General features: G+C 38.2%; 1 protein-coding gene across 1 annotated transcript in view; it reads right to left on the reverse strand.

The window, feature by feature from the left end:
• ITGB6 (integrin subunit beta 6) overlaps nt 1-20,697 on the reverse strand; it is a 57,952-nt gene that overhangs the window by 12,317 nt on the left and 24,938 nt on the right. Inside the window, exons 9-13 of the mRNA XM_072418232.1 lie at nt 12,126-12,260; nt 10,466-10,874; nt 8,351-8,573; nt 6,707-6,804; nt 4,366-4,485 (exon numbers count right to left, since the gene is read on the reverse strand). Coding sequence (XP_072274333.1) covers nt 4,366-4,485; nt 6,707-6,804; nt 8,351-8,573; nt 10,466-10,874; nt 12,126-12,260 — 985 coding nt within the window. The remainder of the gene's footprint in view (nt 1-4,365; nt 4,486-6,706; nt 6,805-8,350; nt 8,574-10,465; nt 10,875-12,125; nt 12,261-20,697) is intronic.

Consider the following 20,697-nt stretch of genomic DNA (forward strand, 5'->3'; position numbering starts at 1 on the left):
CTTTTAAAATGTTCTGTTACAAGTGGAATAATCCTTTAAAAGGTGCTAATTGAAGAAGGCTCTTTGTGTATTCAAGAAGTTTTTGTGTTGTCTGGTGCTGCCATTATTTGCACCTTATTTTAAGTTGGCAGGATGCTTTAAAAAGAGGAGAGGAAAGTACATACAGTATATACTAAAGTACTACAGGGCGAGATTGGAAATAATTGCCATGTGTCCAAAATGTCCTGCACCTCCTTCCCATGTTCTGGCTAATGTGAACACTCATAAGGAAAAATCGTGATTGTGACTCAAGGACGTTGGTAATTATCTGAACTTTATTCCCTGTATTCCCAAATCTGAACTTTATTCTCTTTATTCTCTGTATTCCCAAATCTGCACACAACAGGAATAGAAATATTTTGTGTCAAGAAAACTTAGACTCCTAAAAGAAGATTGGCAGATTGGCCTTTGCAGCGCTAGGTCACAGGTTCAAATCCTGGCCTGGACTCTATCTGCAAGGAGTTTGTATGTTCTCCCTGTGTCTGTGTGTGATTTATCCCCAATCCCACAAAACATGCAATTAGGTAAAACTGCTTTCCCTCAACATAGACTGACCTTCCACTGTATTAATGACATATGACTATGGTAGGGACATTAGATTGTGAGTCCTTCTGAACAGTTAGTGATATGACTGTGGACTTTGTAAAGCGCTGCGTAATATGCCAGCGCTAAATAAATACTGGCTAATATTAAGTCTTACCTCCCAGCAATGGATCTTGGTGCCATATTGGTGCAGAACAATTTCACCATAGGAGGTACCCCTTTACACTGTGTAGGTATGGATATTGGGCAGATTTCCCCTTACTTACTGCCCCTCCAGACACAACAGGAAGTGAGAGCAGATACCTTTAGGAAAAGGTTTCATTAGGTTAATATCATTAGGTTAAAGATTTGTCCTCAGCTCCTGTTTTATTGACAACTATTACATTTTGGATTTCCAGTTATTTCGCTGTAGATATAGGCAGTGATCAAGAGTGTGATCAATTTGTGCACTGTAAGAACAGACAGTAATAAAGCCTGACAGTAGTTTCCAGTCTATCTAAAGAATAAGTTTTGGCTAGAAATACAATTAAGTGATGCTGTCAGCACAGGCTTTTTATATAAAATACCAAGCCTGTAAAAGCAAAGGTCATATAATTTCCTTTCTGTGGCCCATATATTGAAGTGCTGCATTGCCATTCCCCAGCCACTGCATGAATTCAATACTACTGGTTGCATGCAATACCCACTCCCCTGCCACACAGTGGTTCTGCTAGAGAGATGATATGTATATATATTTCATTGATCACTTACATGTTACTTACATATATATTAGCTGGCAGGCCCATATAGGCAACATTTTATAGAAAAATATATGCAGAATACATGATAAAAAAATAAAAACCCCTTCAGTGGATACAAAAAAACCCAAAACATGCCATTCTGCGCAGCAATACGTCATTGGACTCAAACGTATGCACAGCATTCTGCTGGCTCAAAAGCTCTTATTCTCCTGAAATTGATCAGTGTCATGTGACACTTCAGCTTTCAGACAGCTGGGAAACGCTGACAGATGAACAGACTGATGATTACTCAGGGGATTCCACGTCAGACAATACCAGAGAAGAACGACAATTTGCAAAAATACATTTCAGGATACATCCCTGGAGATATGCCGCCATCCTGGCCATAAATGTATTAGCAGATCTTGTAATGGTGAGCTGCAGGAAATGGGCTATTACCGTTGATGTTACTGCTACAACTAAAAGACCATGGACAAATGTGCATTGTGTGTTTCATGACACAAAATTGGACATGTAGGAAAGATCTATATGGCCAAAAGATCATGGACACCTGACCACCATGAATATTTGAGCTTGCTGGACACCCCATAACAAAACCACGGCATTTTCATGGAGTTGGGCCCTTTTGGCTTTAATAGTTCCTATCTGCTGGGAAGAATGTCCACACAATTTTGGAGCGTGTCTGAGGGATTTTGCACCCATTCAGCCAATAGAGCAGTTGGGTTACATTGTAGCCAAACACAAGAATGTTGGATAGGAAGACCTGGCTCACATTCAGTGTACAAACTCATCTTATTGATGTTGAGTTTGGCTGAGGACATGTCTCTGTGCTGGCACTTTCACCATGCCAAATGCCAATAGCCACTGAATATGTATTTTTGGAGTTAGCCTTGTGGCACAGTAATGATGGAACTCAAAATTTGTTACCACAAAGTAAGCGCATAATTGTCTAACATTTCTTTGAATGCTATCCCCATTGGAAACACATTAATTCAATCATAAGGAGGGTAGTTACCATACTTTTTTCGAATAATTGTGTGTGGACTTTCACTTTATGAATGGCTTAAACATCTACCTGAACATAATGTTAGCTTGCAACTATGGGGCCCCATTGAAAAAAAATAAGGAACCATTGGCCTCACTTATGTCCACAGACAAAACGACAATTCCATTAGTAAAATTTCGACACATTGCTTGCACTGTAACCATATAGAACAATGTTAATCAACTTTGTGACAAAAGAAAGCTTTGAGTGCACCCTCAAGGTGTCCAGAGGGTTGCAAATGAAATGATATGTGAATCAACACTTTTTTTTGTGTAGTGCATTGTGATGCTTTTAGTGTCAACGGCACTCCAACTAACTGTACACAGATACTATGGGCTGTGCTGCAGAGCACCTACAAAAATTGTACTTGTCTATTAACTGGTACATTGGGAAAAGAGTGTTAAAACATAGGGAGTTTAAGTTGTCATATTATGGCAAAAATAATAAATGGATCATTTTTTATAAAAATTAAAACTTAATTTATTTCAATATTATGATTAAAATACAAAACAAAATAAATTTTTAGACCATAGAAACAAGGTATACATAGTGTTCTACTCTTGACATTGATCATTAGGTTTGGCAGGAAAAATTGGGGGCAAAACCTATACCCTTCTAATACAATAGGTAAGTGCCATATACATCTCCAATTTCTCTCGATACGTTTCACAGAGTAAATCTGCTTCAGTCTTAAGCAGATTTTCTCTGTGAAACACGTCGAGAGTGTATCTTAGGTATTTTAATCTGATGTTTTTGGGATGAGGTGTTCCTTCAACACCCATTAATGAACAATGGGCCTAAATTAATTACATTTTCTGGTACATTGAGAAGCATTAGTTCCCTAATGCAAGGCAAATTAACACGTGTGCATTAACACAGCGATAGCCAACTGGTGGTACGCAAGAAAATTTTGGTGGTCTGCGGCTCTGGCTGGTGCAAACCCCTTGCGGGTTCAGGAGAAGGACCCCGCTAAGGGGGCGCACCGGCCAGAGCTGTGGACCATGTCTCCCATATGCATCGCAGGCTCAGGATGGTGGGCAGGTTGTCTCTCTGGACACAACCTGCCCACTGTCCCATCACAGGCTTAGACCTGCGATGGGAGAGTTGGCGGGTTCTGGCATCATGACGTCACTATGGGGGAAGTTTCTTCCCCTTTGAGTGACAAGTGTCTCCCTGCGCATGCGAGGTCCTGAGTAAATTTAGTGGTCCGTGAAGTCCAAAAGGTTGGCGACTACTGGATTAACACATCTCAGTAAACCATATCAGTATAAGTGGATTCTTAAGGGTCACAGTAAGGGTCACATGGCCAAAATGCACACTACCATAATGCACAGCATTGGAAATGGCAATTTGCAGCACATGCCAAGGCACAATGTGAATGGCACTGTACAGCAGATGCCAAACCACAATGCGGCACACCATAACATACATACTCTGCATTGTGGAGCACTGTGTTGTAATGTTGTAAAGGGTCACGTTTCTTATTTGGTCCATTGCAATGAGAGCTGAGGAACTTTTATCAGTTGTCTGTTTTATTTTGTTATTCAGAAAAATTAGTATAAACTACAATTCTCTTTTGAAACAATATTCTGATTTTCTTGCTGAGTGGGGTACTTCTGCACCAGGGATTTTACTTTTCTTTAAATTTCTGGATGCAGAAAAAAAATAAAAATAAATATCCAATCAACGGCATAAACCTTTATCCTGCAATGTGATGCTATGCAGTGTATAGTAGGGGGGAGGTCTTTCTACATACAGGCTCGAACCTTTCTCAGAATACGTCTCTCCGTGATGTATATTTGCCTGCTTTGCATATGCCTGATAATGGGTCCAGCTTATAAAAACATATTCCCATGCTCCCTGTCAGTGGTAAACGAGATAAGAAATATGCACTAAATAGCCGTATTGTGTTTGCCAGCCATTTTGTCAGGCTGGCTCAATTTGTCACATTTCCAGCGCTCACATTATAATCTGTGACAGACAATATTAAATGCCTACCGTTTTGGCGCAGGTTATAAATGACTTTCTTTCCGAGCTCGTCCGTGGCCATCCAAAATGTAATAGCACATTCATTTTCACCTTGTATGCTACAGAAAATAGATTTATCCTCGGAGAAATCTGAAAGGATGAGAAAGGAAAGAGACAGCTGAAACAAAATGCATGACATCAAAACAAAAGGTCTGATGGATTGTCATGTCAACTCCAAGCTCACCAATGGTTAAGATGGAAGCAGGCAAAGAAAATTGCCAGAGAAAGTTCAATATTTCGTATTTTTTTTTCTATCTTGGTTACAGGGACATACCTGGGTCTGGCTTTGATTATCCCTGTCTAAGTACATTTGGGATATGTCAGTCAACACTGCTCATCTAAAGTACAATATGGCCGTCTATTCGGCCAGCCCTAGCAATGTGGCTTGGACTAAGCCGGGAGCGCATAATAGTCTCATTCGTGTTAAAAGGCAACAGAGTGTTTTCTATTACTTCCAGTTACCTGAAGACATTTGGGTCTTAGCAAGAATTCTTATATTAAGAGATACTGATACCCCAAGGCAGCGTCTTACTATGCATGGCTTGCTATAGATTGTCACAACAGTTGGAATCAGTTAAGTAAAGAAAACAAGGAATGTCAACTCTGTGAAATGTGACTCGCTTGCAGAAAGAAGAGAAAAAAGATATTTATGGTTAAGGTCTTTGTAAGTGATGTATTACTCCTTGCTTGGTGGCAGATACATGTTGATGAAATTGTAACAGTGGCTGAAACAACCTTTATATTTTATATATGGTAAAGAAAAGATGCTGAGTACCTTCAGTATGGATTATCTGTGAGCATGAAATGTAATACTCATCCATAGCTATTTCCAGTTATAGTTTCAGCATTCTTACATATTTGTTGTATATGCTTTATTAGAATATTTTGAAATGCAGAATTTAAAACTACTCTCTTGATGGGCTACCAAAATATAGCAAAACACCTCCTGTAGGAAAAGAAGCTTCATGTTTATTTGCCCGATTACCCATTCCTCCAAATCAAGAGTTATGGCAGGCTAAAGAATCATTGCATTTTATACTTCAAGGAGTGTTAGATTCATTCACCGCCCTGCCATGCACTGTGGTTCATTTTGCTAACCCCTGTGCCACTATTGAGTCTAGTAGTGACGTAGGGGTCAGTGGAAGAAACCAATGCGTGCAGTGGGAGAACAAACATACCTCTGCAACAAAGCAAAGATCAGAGGAATGGGCTTCAGACCAGGTTAGTATGTAGCCACTTCTTTATCAGGTAATGCTCCAATGTGAAAGTCATTTAAAGACATTAAAGCCGAACAAAACTTAAAAATTAAAAACATTGTAAGCAGGTGGGTTCTTTATTGCAGATAACAGGGACAGGCGATGACTCTTCTGCAATAACACAAACATACCTGTCTGTTCACAATCTTTTCTACAATGTAATGTATGTACAAACTAATGTACGATTCAGGCATAGATGGCTAATCGAAATTATTAAAATCATTCTGCATGAGGTACATCATTCCAACCTGGCCAATCAAGAAGGCCAAAGATCCCAAAGTTTGAAGAGGATGGAGTAAAAAAGTTTGGCACAGGTGAAGGAGTAAGGAGAGGTGAGCTTAGGCACTATTAGTGTGAATAGGTAGGTAAGTTTATTTTATTGCAGAAGTGACAAAGCTTGTCCCCTATGCCAATTAAGACTCTTCCTGCTCACAATTGTTTTTATTTCAGTTCCACTTTAACAATCACATATCAATCTGAATACCATACAATATCAATATGAATACCATTGCCCCACAGATGAAAAAGTCATTTCCTACACTGTTTTTTTGTAAGATTACAGAAAAGTCATCATGTACAGGACCAAGACCTCCTGCTGCTACTATCGTTATTGATAGTGAGCGGATGACATCATACTATATGTATATTAAAATAAAGAAACCTTTCATAAATAAACCTATATTAATTTCAAACTCAGTTTAACCTGCTGATAAAACTGTGTTTTTTAATGCCACTTTACTGATGTTGATGTCTTTTGGATTATTTTGCGGACACTTTTTATTATGCAATATGTATTTTATCACATTATATGTTAATGGATTGGCCCTTTGAGCACTTATAACTTGAACTTACTAATGTTCTCTTTTTATATTTGTATATAGTTTAATATATAATATACAATAGATAATAAAGTTCTGGTGATTTTTTAATAATATAGCACAGTGATATCATTTGGTGCCAGGGATGACATCACAACTATGTAGGGTCAAAATATCCTTTTGAAACAAAATCTCTGCAAACTTTATTGCAAGGCCGGTTACAACAAGCCTACAAACCTTGATCTTTGCTGACCATGGCATTTAATAGTTGACATGTCTCTGCACATTCTGCTGAATTTTCCTCCTCTGCATACAGATGGCATTCTGCACAGGGTCTGCAACAAACAACACAAAACTTGTCAGTCTCTAGGAATAATGACAATATAAACATACTTGTTTCAGCAGATACATTGTTTAGGCATTCCATTGTGAAATTACGCAGAACTATTGTGCTTAAAAAGCTTTACAAAGTCTCCACTATCTTATGAATTCTATAGATTTGCAGCTGTTCTGCAGGCTAGATTTGTCAGACAGTTCTGTATGATAAACAGCTCTTTACTCATCTAACCTGAATTCGATGCATAACCTTTTTTTTTCTTTTTCAGTAGCTCAGATGCCATGTTCCAGACTCCTGACCTTGTTCCTGTCACTGCCCGAGGGCCCAAAACCCATCAAAACTCTATTTAGAGTATTGCATTAAAAAGGATCTAGTAAATGGGATGATGCTGGCAAAATAATAAAGTGGCTTCATCTATATTTACTTACATAAAGGGGTTCTAGCTAAATCAATATCACCCACTCCCCCCAGTTCTTTAGCTTAAAGAATTCCTGCTACTTAGACCTGCAATGTTCAAAAATATAAAACGATCATCAGGTTTTGCTGTGGGGAATTCAGAATTGGTTTAAGGATTTAAGCAAAGGTTTAGTCTGCTTACATTTTGCATTCTTCTAACCCTCTAGTTTCATTTAATAACCCAGTGATGTGCTGCTCTATGCAATGTAGGTATATTGTGGCTGTATAAAGGAGGTGCTGTATAAAGCTTCCTGAAAATATCAAAGCATCCAGCATTCCTTTCAAGAGCCATCAGCCCTGATTGAAGCAGTGGGCTAGATTTAAAGGAGTAAGGCAAAAAAGAAAAGACCTTGATTGGTATCATTTTGGAGGAGTGGACTCTTCCAAAGATCCAAAGGCTATTGTATTTTAACCCTTTCAATCACAGATGTTCAGCATTACATGTGAGCATGCAGTCTGCATGCATATATCACATGTCTAGGATGCCCACTTCATTTTACCACTCACCCATTAAGGAATTTTGACAATCATTTGAATTTGATATACCACTTCTTGCATCAGGGCTGACTTCTCTTGAGAGGAATAATAAATGGGAATGGGTTGTTTCAAAGGAGGTATGGCCAGCACCTTGTCAACCCCCCAATGCCTGCCACCATCTCCCTGCATTGTACAGAAAAGCACAGAAACCTACTAATGCCATCTCAAGGTCTAAAAAAGATATGTAATGAATACAGAAAGGTTTTTGTTAAGCAATATCATTAGAATGTTGATAGGTGGTAAAAGGAGAAGGTAGCCAAAGCAAAATATAGGCAGATTAGGCCTTAGCTTTAACATCCACACATAGAATTTCCCTGCACGGCCAAAGTACAGATTTATTTTAAGGACTCCAGAGAGTACCCATTACAGAGGATGTCTCTAAATACTGTTCCACTAAAAGAGGATTTTAAAAATGGCAGAACTCTCCCAAAATACAAAATAAATTAAGATTAGGTTAATGAAATTTCATATAGTTTATCTTTGTTTTGTCACATTGAATGTTAAGGGGAAAACAAAAGCTAAGATAAATATAACTCATGACAAAATTTTACCTTTGAAAGTCACAGGGATCGCCACATGTTGGGCACCTCTCACAAGTATCGCCAGAGACGCCTGTGCCTGAGCAGATACACTTTCCACACTCACATTTACCCCTTCCACTGCACAGAATTCCAGTCTCTGATATACAGGGGTCTATATTTGTAGTACAGTTACAATATGGGCCCGTCCATCCACCGTGGCAGGCACACTCTCCACATTCACAATCCCCATGACCTGTAGAGGTGTCATAAAACAACACATTATAATTCACATATCAGAGATGCTCCGCGGTACATACAAATAATACAAAGGTCCAACATATATACCATTTGCATATCTACAGTTCCCTTAAACTCTAAATTTACAATATGAAAGTCGGATGTATACTACCAGTCAAAGGTTTATACACATGTTCTCATTCAATGGTTTTTCTAAATTCTTTTTATTTTCTACTGTGTAGAATATTATTGAAGACATCCAAACTATGAAGGAACACATATGGGATTATGTTTAAAACCAAAAGTGTTGAACAAACCAGAATATGTTTTGTATTTTAGATTCTCCAAAGTAGACACGTTTTGCATTGATGACAGCTTTTTACACTTTTGGCCTTCTCCTAATCAGATTCACCTGGATTGGTTTTCAACAGTTTTGAAGAAGGTCTCAGAGTTGCTAAGCACATTGCTGCTTTGCTTTCACTTTGGGGGATAAATCATCCCAAACCATCTTAGTTGGGTTTAGGTCGGGTGATTGTGGAGGCCAAGTAATCTGATGCAGCACTCCATCACTCTTCATCTTGGGAAGAGATTACAGAAACGAACTCTTGACAAGTCACACTTGTCATTAGAAACCATTCCAGGTGACTACCTAATGAATGTGATTGAAAGAATGTCAGGAGTGTGCACAGCTGTCATCAAAGCAAAAGGTGGCTGCTTTGAGGAATTTAAAACATATTCTGATTGCTTAACACTTTTTAGTAAACATAATTCCATATGAGTTCCTTCATAAATCAATATTAATCTACACTGAAAATAAAGAAATATATATAAACAAAAATTGAATGAAAACAATGTGGTACTGTAAATAAAACGCACAAGTTTGATTGGGCTGTATAGCATTTTCATGGTTTTTTATATAAAATTAGTTGATAGGGAGTATCAATGCTTGGAACCTGAAGGATCTGAAAATTTGGAAACCTTTTGTCATGATTAAGGGCTGGGGCATTAGAAAACCTTGTTTTAAATTTAATGTGATAGGTCTGTTTTGAGCTCATTAAGGGGTAAAGCTCCTGATGGGGTCAGATGTCTGTTTGTCCTAAAGATTGACTACAGTAGAGCAGTGTTTTTCAACCTTTTTTTAGCCACGGCACATTTTTTACATTTACATCTGTAGTTTATTCTCTTGTATCTAAGAATAAACAAGGCAAATAGGCTACCTACTGCCATCCACTGACATGGAAGAGTATTACAATACTTTACCAGTCACTACAGCACAGACACTTGACAATGGTAAATGGATAATTTCCCACGGTACACCTGAAGATCTCTCAGGTACAGTGGTTGAAAATCACTGCTGTAGAGTACCAGAAAATAGACTAGATACAACAGATTAACAGTGTGCAGGTGGCTCTTTTTGTGCTTCCAGTTACAGAAGCATGGATGGTTTCTTGCCGACCATGTTTACCAAGAACATGGAAAAACTTTAGAGCTTAGAATGGCAAATCCTTCTTTGTTGTACTCTACATTGTTGGTTTATAGTACAGCAGTAATGTAATAATAAAGCGCCATTTGATTCTAACACAATTGGGCATTGTTGGCTTCTTTCCCTTCTACAGTTATCAGCTTCTCCATTTTACTTCCCATCATTGATATCAATATAAGAGCAAGCCCATATATTTAAATTTATACACTGTAAAAACTCTGGTCATGGAAATAGATTTTTGTGATGGGTTGAGGGTGGTGGCTTGGGAACTGTAAAATTGTATATCTCTATTGCAATCCAGCCCAAGGTGCACTATAACAAAATCAAGGACAGCGTGCCCCTAAAGTTGGTGACTTTGGACACATTAGACAAACTTATCTTTTTAGGTTATTTAAAAACCTTTATTTTACTATTGGTATATTTACCTCCACACATAAGTCCCCTGTGCCGAAGGCATGAAAAGTCATCGCATTCACAGCGTTGTCCATAAACACGTCCATAAACAGATGGATTGCAGACACATTGACCACAGAAGCACTCCCCACGACCGCTACACCCATCCAGTTCTTTGCAAGAGCTGCTGTTCAGAGAGGCCTCATTACATTCACACTGAGCTCCCAGGAAGCCTGGCTTGCACACACACACTCCACACTCCAGCGAGCCATTTCCTTGGCTGCACTCGGGGCTCTCCTCTTCAGTTTGCGGCTTGCATGAACAAGAGCACTCCGACTCAATCTCAATCTCCAGGCTCTCCTGAAGACCCAAAGGCTTTATTATTATGTGCCGTTTTTGCTCGGAGCAGGATGTCGAATTAATAGTCACACTGAAGGAAACCTGAAAAACAAATACATGATAATGAACTTGTTCTGTTTACCATTTACTAAAATTTGTGATTCACATTGCGAATGTTTGATGGACATTCATCAAACTATATTTTGGAAAAAGAATTTGCCTACTCTTCTTTAATTTTCATATGATTGACTTATTAGCATATAACACAATTGAGAGATTCCAAATACAAATAGGGTTTTCTCTTCACATTTAATTATAAAGGTTTACATACATATTTCTAGGGCTTTATACCTTTCTCTGTATGATTTAATGCATTTTTTGCATGAATTTATGCATGTTTTTAATGTGAATTGATACATAAAATAAATTACGGCAAGATACATGCAACCCTAATTTATGCCATGTTTGTTCAATGATGTGGGTATATGTATTATTGTTTTATTTTCAAACAAATATGATTATAAAAATGTTTGTGAATGTCTGTCGACATAAGATATCTTAAAAGTCCACAGTAAATGGTTACTTGTATTTTTTTTATTTTTTTTTTATTTTTATTGGATATGGCACATAAATTCAATTTAAATGCATTATATATATATGCATATAAATCAATTTATATGCATTAAAACTGACCAAAATCACATTTACATGGATTCTCAGGTGCTGCCATTTAAATAAATAGGGCCTTCAGCAAGCTATGCCGCACCACGAAGGCTGTTGCACTATTTTGGGCAATGTAGAGTTCAGGTGTAAACTAGCACCACAAAGAATTGGAAAACAATTGGAAAGCTGTGCACATGCATTGATTTTATATTGCAAAATATGTTAATGGCAGCCAAGGGAACATAACAGTGTGCAGAATTATTTAGGGTTCCTACAAAGACCTGGCTGCTAGATTTCACAGGTTAAAAAACAATGATAGTAAACCTCCCTCCTTGTAATTGCTCTGACAGGTGGGTGGAGCTGGGAATGTACAGAAAACACCCGTGGTGTTCCCAAACAAGTGAATGATTCAGTCTAAATCTAGAAAAAACACACCACAGTATGGACAGAATGATGCTTATTTCTGAGAAAGGATTACATATGCTCAGATTTCAGAAATTCAGTTTGCAAACCGATTTCTTTTCCTAAATAGAGCAAACAGATATCCTTTAATAACTCTTCTGGATCAACTCCAGAAATTAAATTAACTTCACGCACACTAATTTTAACTAGGTATGCCAAGGTCCTCTAAGCTCTCTATTTCTTTGAATATGATCTATATGTACCGGTATATAGCCTATGAGTACTCACTCTGTCCCCAACTTTAATTTGCTGGCACCGCCTGCTGTTCGGAATGGAGGTTTCGTTGTTGCAGTGTGCAGTGAAAAAAAAGTTAAGTCCATCAGTGTCTCCTGATACTTCAAGCTCAATTTCCGACCTTAGTTCCTGAAAACAGAGAAGTGATTCAGCAATATTGCTAACACTCCAACATTAACATTTAGCCTATTTTCTGCAAATCCATGTGCAATTTCTTATGACCTCTTGTTAAGGTGCTTCAAATGTCAGGCCTGCTCTAACAATAAATAAAATATAGATTTTCATATATTGTTGTGATTTGCAATCATGTAAGTAATAACAATTACATATCACTATACAATACCACCACAAGGGTATGAAGCAAGAGGGCACTGTTAAACTACAAACATTATATTGCCACTAATTGTCCACATAACTTTCTAATACCAAAAAAGGATTTAAACAATAAAAATGAATGATAACCATTGCTGAACTGCAGCAATACAATTCTGACAGATGTTGTAATTCCCCAATTTAAATTTGGTACAACTGTGCAAACAAAGTAACCATTGTCTTATCCGCAAAAGAATATGTAAGTTAGCTGCTCATAATAACTTTTGAACTGTGAACTGTGCCCAAATCATGCACACCAAAGTATTTTCGTATTCTGAGCAAGTGGCAAAAGTACTTTAAAACAACCCTCATTACTCAGTGTATATATAAAAATAATAGAGATATTCAGTCTCAAAGGTGAAAGCATAGGCATTGAAACTTTAGCTATGGTTTTAGAGGTACAATATTTTGTCAACCTTCTAAAATGAACAAACAGAAGGTGTTTGTGGTGATGGGAAACCAGATTTTACAAGATTGGGGTTAGGAGATGTTTATCCTTCTGGCAATCTTGCACTTTGTGCCACCATGATCCAGCATGCCCTGTGTATTCTCTCCAGTGGCGTTGTATGCAGTAGCAATTAAAATATTAGTTGGCCTACGTGTCCTCAGCAGTTTGCAGCCTCCCCAGTTTTTCTTTCAGATGTGTGCATTCACGCTGGCATGCCTCTGTCTCAGCAACCCCAGAATACACAGTGGGGCTATGTAAGACTGGAGAGGAGTAGAGTGCATGTCCTGCAGCCAAGGTGCACATCATTTCCTGGCTATGATCCGGTCCTGTCATTGGCTGCTATTCTGATGTGGCTTCTTAGGTACCAGATACTAGTTGCCTATTGTAGCATTAAGCTTGATTGAGGACTGACGTTGGACCAGTGCCTTTTGCTGTGTTCTTTAATATAAGTAAGGAAGTCAGGAGTGGCTTGTTTTAAAACTCACCTTGCTATGAACAACTTCTTCAATTTGGCCCCTATTACCCCAATACTACCCCATAAAAAAGAAAACCCTTAAGCAAAGCTACAAAAAAAGCTAAAAAGGAATATTCTCTTAAAAAATACAAAAAACTTTGGTGGCAACATTCACCTTTAATTCAGAGCTATTTCTTGTGGTACTTATGTTCTGCCACTAGATATGCTTATTACATAGTTCGGATTAATGTCCTTTGAGCCCTGGCTGTCATGGATCTGCTTCAGTGTCTGATTGGACAATAAAAGAAAAGGCACAGAGATGAACTAATATTTCCACTTTTACCTCTAATCTGCATTCTCCTAGTCAGCACATGAACTGGTTGACTGATTTTACTGCTTTCCGTGTTTAAGCTCTTCTGTACAGGGTATACAAGAGGCTGATATCAGGTCACATTTAGGTACTTGCATTGCTTGCTTTTAAATAAATACATTAAATGATGTATTCACGGTTACATAGCTGTATTTATTTGTGGCTTTTTTATCTGCCTATACTGCTTTAACTCTGGTTTCTGGATGAATCATCTGTAAAGAAGAAGAATTTCAGACACGCTTCAGCTTGTAAACCCAGAAGCTCATTTACAATCCAAGGCCCGAGGACACTGCAGCTGACTGCTAAGAAGAATTTACTATGTTTATAGAAACTCTAGCAAACTTTCAGTGTAGGAGACTTATGTGCTTTCAGGAGTTTCCTTTTGAATGACTTTATTTTTACCTTACACATAATCCTTCAAAACAAATTAATCAAAGCACAAAGTGTGGAAATAATTCTTACTAATACCCACACATTGACTTGACTTTAAAAGTTACAAAATATAAGCTATAAAATACCAGATAATTGGTCTGATTTAATAAAGCTTTCCAAGACTGGAGATGATACACTATTTTGGGAGAACCTTGTGATCCAGCAAACTTGGATTTGATTTCCTAAATATAATTTGCTATTAGATGGTTGGATCACTCAGGTTCACCCATTATAGTCTATCTTCTCCAGTCGTGGAGAGCTTTCATAAATTGGGCCGAATGCACTAAATTAGGAGCAGACCTTCCTCTATAGTTAATGTCTGCAAAGTCTGGGACCCTTCCAAAATCACCTACTATTCTACCCCAAATAAAAAAAGGTAGCATTATGTTTAGTTATTAGTATATTTAGCACCATTCTCTATCCAAGGCACCTAGATGATGTCACCCTTTTGTGAATAGATTCTTGTTGAATATAGAGCATCCAAAATTTCCCTTTAAGATTTTCTTGAAAATTACTAGTGTCCTCTTGCAAGGTTTTGGATGCTCACCAAGAGTCTTCCATGGAAGAACAGGCACTTCACACAGAAAAAAGTTAGAACTATATTTACGTTACCACTGTTATTTGGCCATGGTGCTTAGATATAGATGATCTCACAGTGCTGCTGGACAAAATTTTGTTGAATACAGAGTAGCCAAAATTTCCCAAAAATATTGTGATGGACTGGAAGATTTTGTGTGGTCACTAAGAATATTCTCAGAAAGGACTGAAACACCACACCCCTCTCCTTTCCAAAATCAGCCATTATTGAAAAATGAAAAAAAAAATGTTAGTTTTTATTTACCTTAAAACCATCTTCTGCCTGTGACCCCTAAGCGAGGATAGGGTCACCATACTTCTGGAAAGTTGAATAAAGATTAGCTACAATATCCCAAGAAGATGTTCTTGCAATGAACACAAGTGCCCTCTTGTAAGCTTTTTTGTGTTTACTAGAAATCTTGCTAAGGATGGTAACCCTACCACCCAGCAAATGAAGGATCAGGGTGTGGTAAAGTATAATTCTAACCTGTTTTCTTTTTTGGGTACATTTTACACCTACCAATAGTAGATGGTGTGGAAAGAGGTAGGGGTCCCAGACTAACCCCAGTCCCTTTTACATAAGGCCTCCTAGGAATCTTACATGTCATATCCCAAGAGGCTAAAGGCTGCTCCTTCTGCCTATGCCTGTGATCGACCCCCTGCAACATAAGAGACTTCCTATTTCTTCCCCAAATGTAAAAAAACAAACGCTCAATGTCACACATGCATAGAATTAGATGGGCACTTGCCTATATTTGGAGAAAGACACATACTCCAATCTTGTGCAAGCTTGGGTGACTATCATAAAGAACCCAGACAAGGAAGAATGGAGATGGCAGCAAGGGACATAACGGGGAGCCCCAGATAAAAGAAAAACATAGGTGAATTTTTTAATGCAAGTTCTGCTTTTAAGCTGCCCATCCATATATTACTAAAACATATATCACAAATTTTCAGTGTGGTGAAACTGGACCATTGTATCAGAGGGTTTTGTATCAATTTCATAACTCCTAAAAATATGTATTTATAAAATAAGTTGTACTTGGTTCCTTTCATATATCCATACAAATCAAGCAAGTTTGCATGTACAATCAATCACCCTTTTCCTTTCTTCTGTTATCCTTTGAGAGCAAATTAAGGCTCATCAAGGGCTCTGCTAGTTCAGATGTCTTTCTGTTTTATTATCCTGTTGTTTGCTGACATGGGGCTGCCATGGAAACAGCAGGTTCTGTAGCAAAAGTATTAAATTGCTTCTGTTTCCTTTTTATGTCTTAAGGGAATGAAAGTAGAGAGGGCTTCCGGGTGTATTATTTAGCAACAAGTCTTCTTTTAAATGTGTGTTAGGGAAACATAAAACGGTGTGCAGTTCATCCCTGCAACACATGGACATTTCTATGTTTTGTCCTGTAAAAGATCCTGCAAGTACAAATAATATCTGTTGATCCTGGAAGAAATGTTCTCAGCTCCTAATTCATTCTTTCTTGGCTGTCATTGCAAGGGATGGTTGCTCTGTCTAGTTTCTTTTGTAAAATACCAAATACTTTTCATGCCTTACAATAAGGGCAAATGGTGTTTCATAGCACAAGGAAGACCTTGGACAGCTGGCCGTATATTTAACAGACCGATAGGAAGTACATAACAAATGTTTTGGATAGTAAATGGAATAAGTAAGACCTTTGCAAGGTTTTCTTTTTTGCTGTCTTTGTCCTGTCAAGGTCATTTTTTTCACTTCCTGTTGTGAAACACAACTATAGCAAAGGGGATATTTCCATATAGACAGTTGTCAGACAGATATCCTTTCTGGACGACTTTGCCTCACTTCCTGTTTCTGTGACAACTTTTTGTCACTTTCTATACCAAGGTCACTAGGACCAATAATACCTCTCCTGAAAGGAAGGGGGGGCAAGTCAGAAATAATATACAGAGGTTCTTAATCAGTCATTGAAAAACTACGCCCCACTGGCCATATACAGCCTGTTAAGCTTTTTAATCCGGCCCACCAAAAAAAAATGGTCCATTGGCAAAAAAGACTGACTAACAACACTGTTCCCATTGATATTGAATGTAAAATTGAATGTAAGTTTTCTTTTACTTTTAGGTAATTTTACATGTAATTTATGTCTGTCTGTCACATTTCAAAACTCATTGTGGCCCCTGACCCAAAAAGTTTGCCCACCCTTGTTCTAAATCCTACACATTCTATCCAAACAAAATAAATGTTTCAGTAGAAAATTCAATTTGTTATATACACTCCAATTATACACAATGGAAATCCAACTGCAAAAGGTGTTAAACTTGAGTGAACTTTGAGAAAATCTTGAGCAAAAACGTTGTAAAAATATACTTTTAATATTACTGATTTCAGTGCTTCTGACTTAGAATTATGAGTTAACGTTCATTTGTATCAGAAAAGTGTATTTAGCCTTAAAAGAATAATACTTTACTTGTACTGGGAGAGAAAGGGCAGGTTGTAGCCAAGCTGTGACTCGCACCTTGGAAATGTGACTCATCATTGCTCATTCTACAAATATTTAGAAACACAACTACTTGTTCCATATGTTGTGGATGTATATTTGTTATCTGCTAGTGTTTAAAACTTTCTGAAATTACCTAATACAAATTGAAGAACCCCAAAGGAAAACAGTCGGTACCCAAAGCGTAAGTAGGCTGTCATAACTAAAAATATCACAGTGACTGGATGCCAAAGGGCTTCTGTCCTTTTTGACCTGATATGTATAGAGTTGTGACTTCCCTGGGACTTTCAGAGCTGAGACTTATGCTCGTGTTGGGGTCACAGTTCAAAATGTGGAGGCCCAAGATTGTCAAGCAACTTGTATATTCTCAGGGAGGGCCATAGATGGTGTCAACATCTTCACCCCGTCCTCTTCTAGGTTTGGGATCTTCCATACAAACTGGAAAGGTCGTAATGACATAACTCCAGCACATGCACTTGGGAATTAATTTATTCTTGGCAGCCAGGTATACTGGGATTGTACACTGTCCAGCACATATGCAGCTCAGTGTACATTCAACAAAAGATTGCAAACAGGTAGGTAAATAATTAGGAGCAATAAAGAACCTGCCTGAATGCATGTTTTAGTTATTTTAGGTTTAGATTTGGTTTAAAAACACTTATCAGCAGCCATCTGTGGTGTGTAAATCCTAAAGTCCCCAAATATTCTTTTAGGTTGGCTGCACCTGAGCAGTAACTCCCTATAGACTTGAATGGGGCTGTTCTCCAAAACTAATTCCATCAGGAGTGCAATCCTATTTAATTTTATAGGGAATTTATGCACAGTGCCAGAGAATATTTTTGTTCCAAGGCTGTACACAACAGAGGAGCTCCTGAATACGCAACTATATACCTAAGTGGTGTGATATACGTGTGATTAGATTAAGAGTCCACAGAGAGTAGGCTAGAATTTTCATTAATTTAAACCGTACTTGTCTCTGAGCATTCAAGCATCCTAAGTGTTGTGTAGCTATTTTGACACTAACAATCTTGTGCAACATCAGCCTGTCATTGTTTTTTTTTGTCCAAAATGACAGACCAAGCTCAGTGTTCTCCCCAGCCCCTTTTAGCTGGACGCACCACCCGGCACTTTTCAGCAAACACTGGCTGTTTTTGGATGGTTACTGATGAGCTCAGTCACAATACAGGGTCTGCCACCCGCCTACAATTTCTTCCCACCCGGCTCAAAAAAAATTCTGGGTTGAGCACTGAAGCTGACCAACAAAAATATTAGATGGGACCAGATATGACTGCTAGAAGTCCATACCAATTGCAGCAACAGATTTTTTCTTATAAAAAAAGATGCGCGCTGTTTACATGAAGTTTGTTCCTCACATGTAACGTGCCTTTTTGCTGCAAAGCTTGCAAACATGGAGAAAAATATCCATATGGTGCCTACTTGAATCCAAGGGTCATGCTGTAAATGGGACCTCGACAATAGTTGAGGTCAAGATCACTCCCTACCCCACCAGTTGTCAAATGTACATTCACTGTGCAGTACCTTTATTTAAAGATTTTAGTTTACCTGAGGGGCCCACTATTATTCTAGGCTCAGGCAGCACATGGAACCCTAACTTTAGCTAAAGTCAAGCTCAAGGCTTATCCCATCAATTATTTGAAATAAAGATAATCTGTGGTATATCCAAGTACCAATCGTAGTCTTCAACAAGGCCCTGTGGAGCCACTGTATCCTAGGACCAGGCTGTACATGGTAATTCTGCTAAATCAAAATCAAGCTAATTCCCACCGTTCAGCCATCCTCTTCAAAGGGCTCTAATTATAAAACAGAGAATCTAACATTTCCTCAAACTTTACCTGGTGGGAAATAATAACTACTATTGAAACACAAATGAAACATGAATGAATTTCAGATTCCCTGTTTTATAAACAGAGCCCAAAGTGTCCTTAGGAACCTATTTTTCTTCTAGGATCAGACAGTGTTGTACCCCAACCATAGCAAAACCTTGTCCACCTTGCCTAATGTCCAGTGGCCACTGAAGTTCTGGAATTTGACAGGGGTACAAAGAAAAAGTGGGGTTAGTTCAAGTGACTTGAACACTACACAAGCTTACAGCCTTCACAACATTTTGCACTTCAGGACTGTTGTCACCATCTTAGACCAGGTCAGTTGAGTTTAAAGTGACTCCAGCAAGTTACTGATATGGCTAGAAATGGACGTTTTACACAAAAGTGCCTACATTTAAACTGTTTGCATACTTCTCCAAGTTTGTCAGTCATTGGGCTTAAATTATGCTAACCAGGATGCTGGTGGTTTTAAAGAAAAGAAGGGGGTCTTTCAATCCTTTCTAACTACTGAGAGATAAAATATGGTATTTAGCTCCATCCCTGAGTACTGAAATTATCATTAGAAACCAGTTGTTAAGCCAAATGCTATGAAATGAAGGAAGATAATATTGTTTATTTTTATACTAGCTCCATCACAAAAGTCCTGAGGTTGAGCAACCGGCCTAATTTAATGAACTCCGCAAAACAAACTCCTATGGCTTTGGTGCTTGACGAAGTAGAGAGCCATGGATAGGATAATACTGTGTTTCCCTCCGTTCCTTGCCCTGCTAAATTGAATTTCCCCCCTTTCTCTGGCTTCATACTGACTTAACAGCATTATAATAGTCTTAGTCATGGGCAGCTTTATATTGCGAGTCTGGGCCATTAACCAGCTGCTGCAGATAAAATAGTGTGTCATATTATACAGCCATTAATGTCAAATGTGATTACACAGCCAAGATAGGAAGAGGATAGGGATGGAGCCTAATGTAGGCATCTGAAGAACAAGGGCTGAGTTCATTACTAACGCCGCATGATTCAACATATCTATATTGGTTTTGCCACTGTAGCACTTAAACAGAGAAGCGATTTGTATCATCAGAATCCCCATGAAATCAAATAGTGCAATAATGGAGTTTTTAACCCACCTTTAGCCAAGGGGAACAACAAAGCAACGCTAAGGACAAAGACTGGATTTTTGCAGAAATGAGAAGCATTTATCATGTATCATCAATTAACGCTGATAGTGAATAAGCTGAGATAATGTTTTTAGCTTTACATGCTTTAAAAAGATGATACATGTGAAACCCACCCTGGAAAAAAATGCTCAAGTATGAAAACCGTTTTGATATGGGCAACACTAAGTTGCTACCCCGGCAGACAAGTGCTTCCTGTCATCATTATTGGTGTCCAGGGACTGAAAGAGCTGCATGTCTGGACATAGAATGTCAGCAGTCTTTTTCATTTTTTTTTTATTTTTTGCTATGACTATACTGCATAGTGACCTTCCCCTGGGCTCTGCTTGGTTTATTTTGCAAATTATTGTGCACATTACATATAACTAATGCTATCAGAGCATTATAATTTATATTTATGTAAAATTTAATGATTACCATT

The sequence above is a fragment of the Pyxicephalus adspersus genome, chromosome 7 (genome assembly GCF_032062135.1).
Source record: "Pyxicephalus adspersus chromosome 7, UCB_Pads_2.0, whole genome shotgun sequence".
NCBI lineage: Eukaryota > Metazoa > Chordata > Amphibia > Anura > Pyxicephalidae > Pyxicephalus > Pyxicephalus adspersus.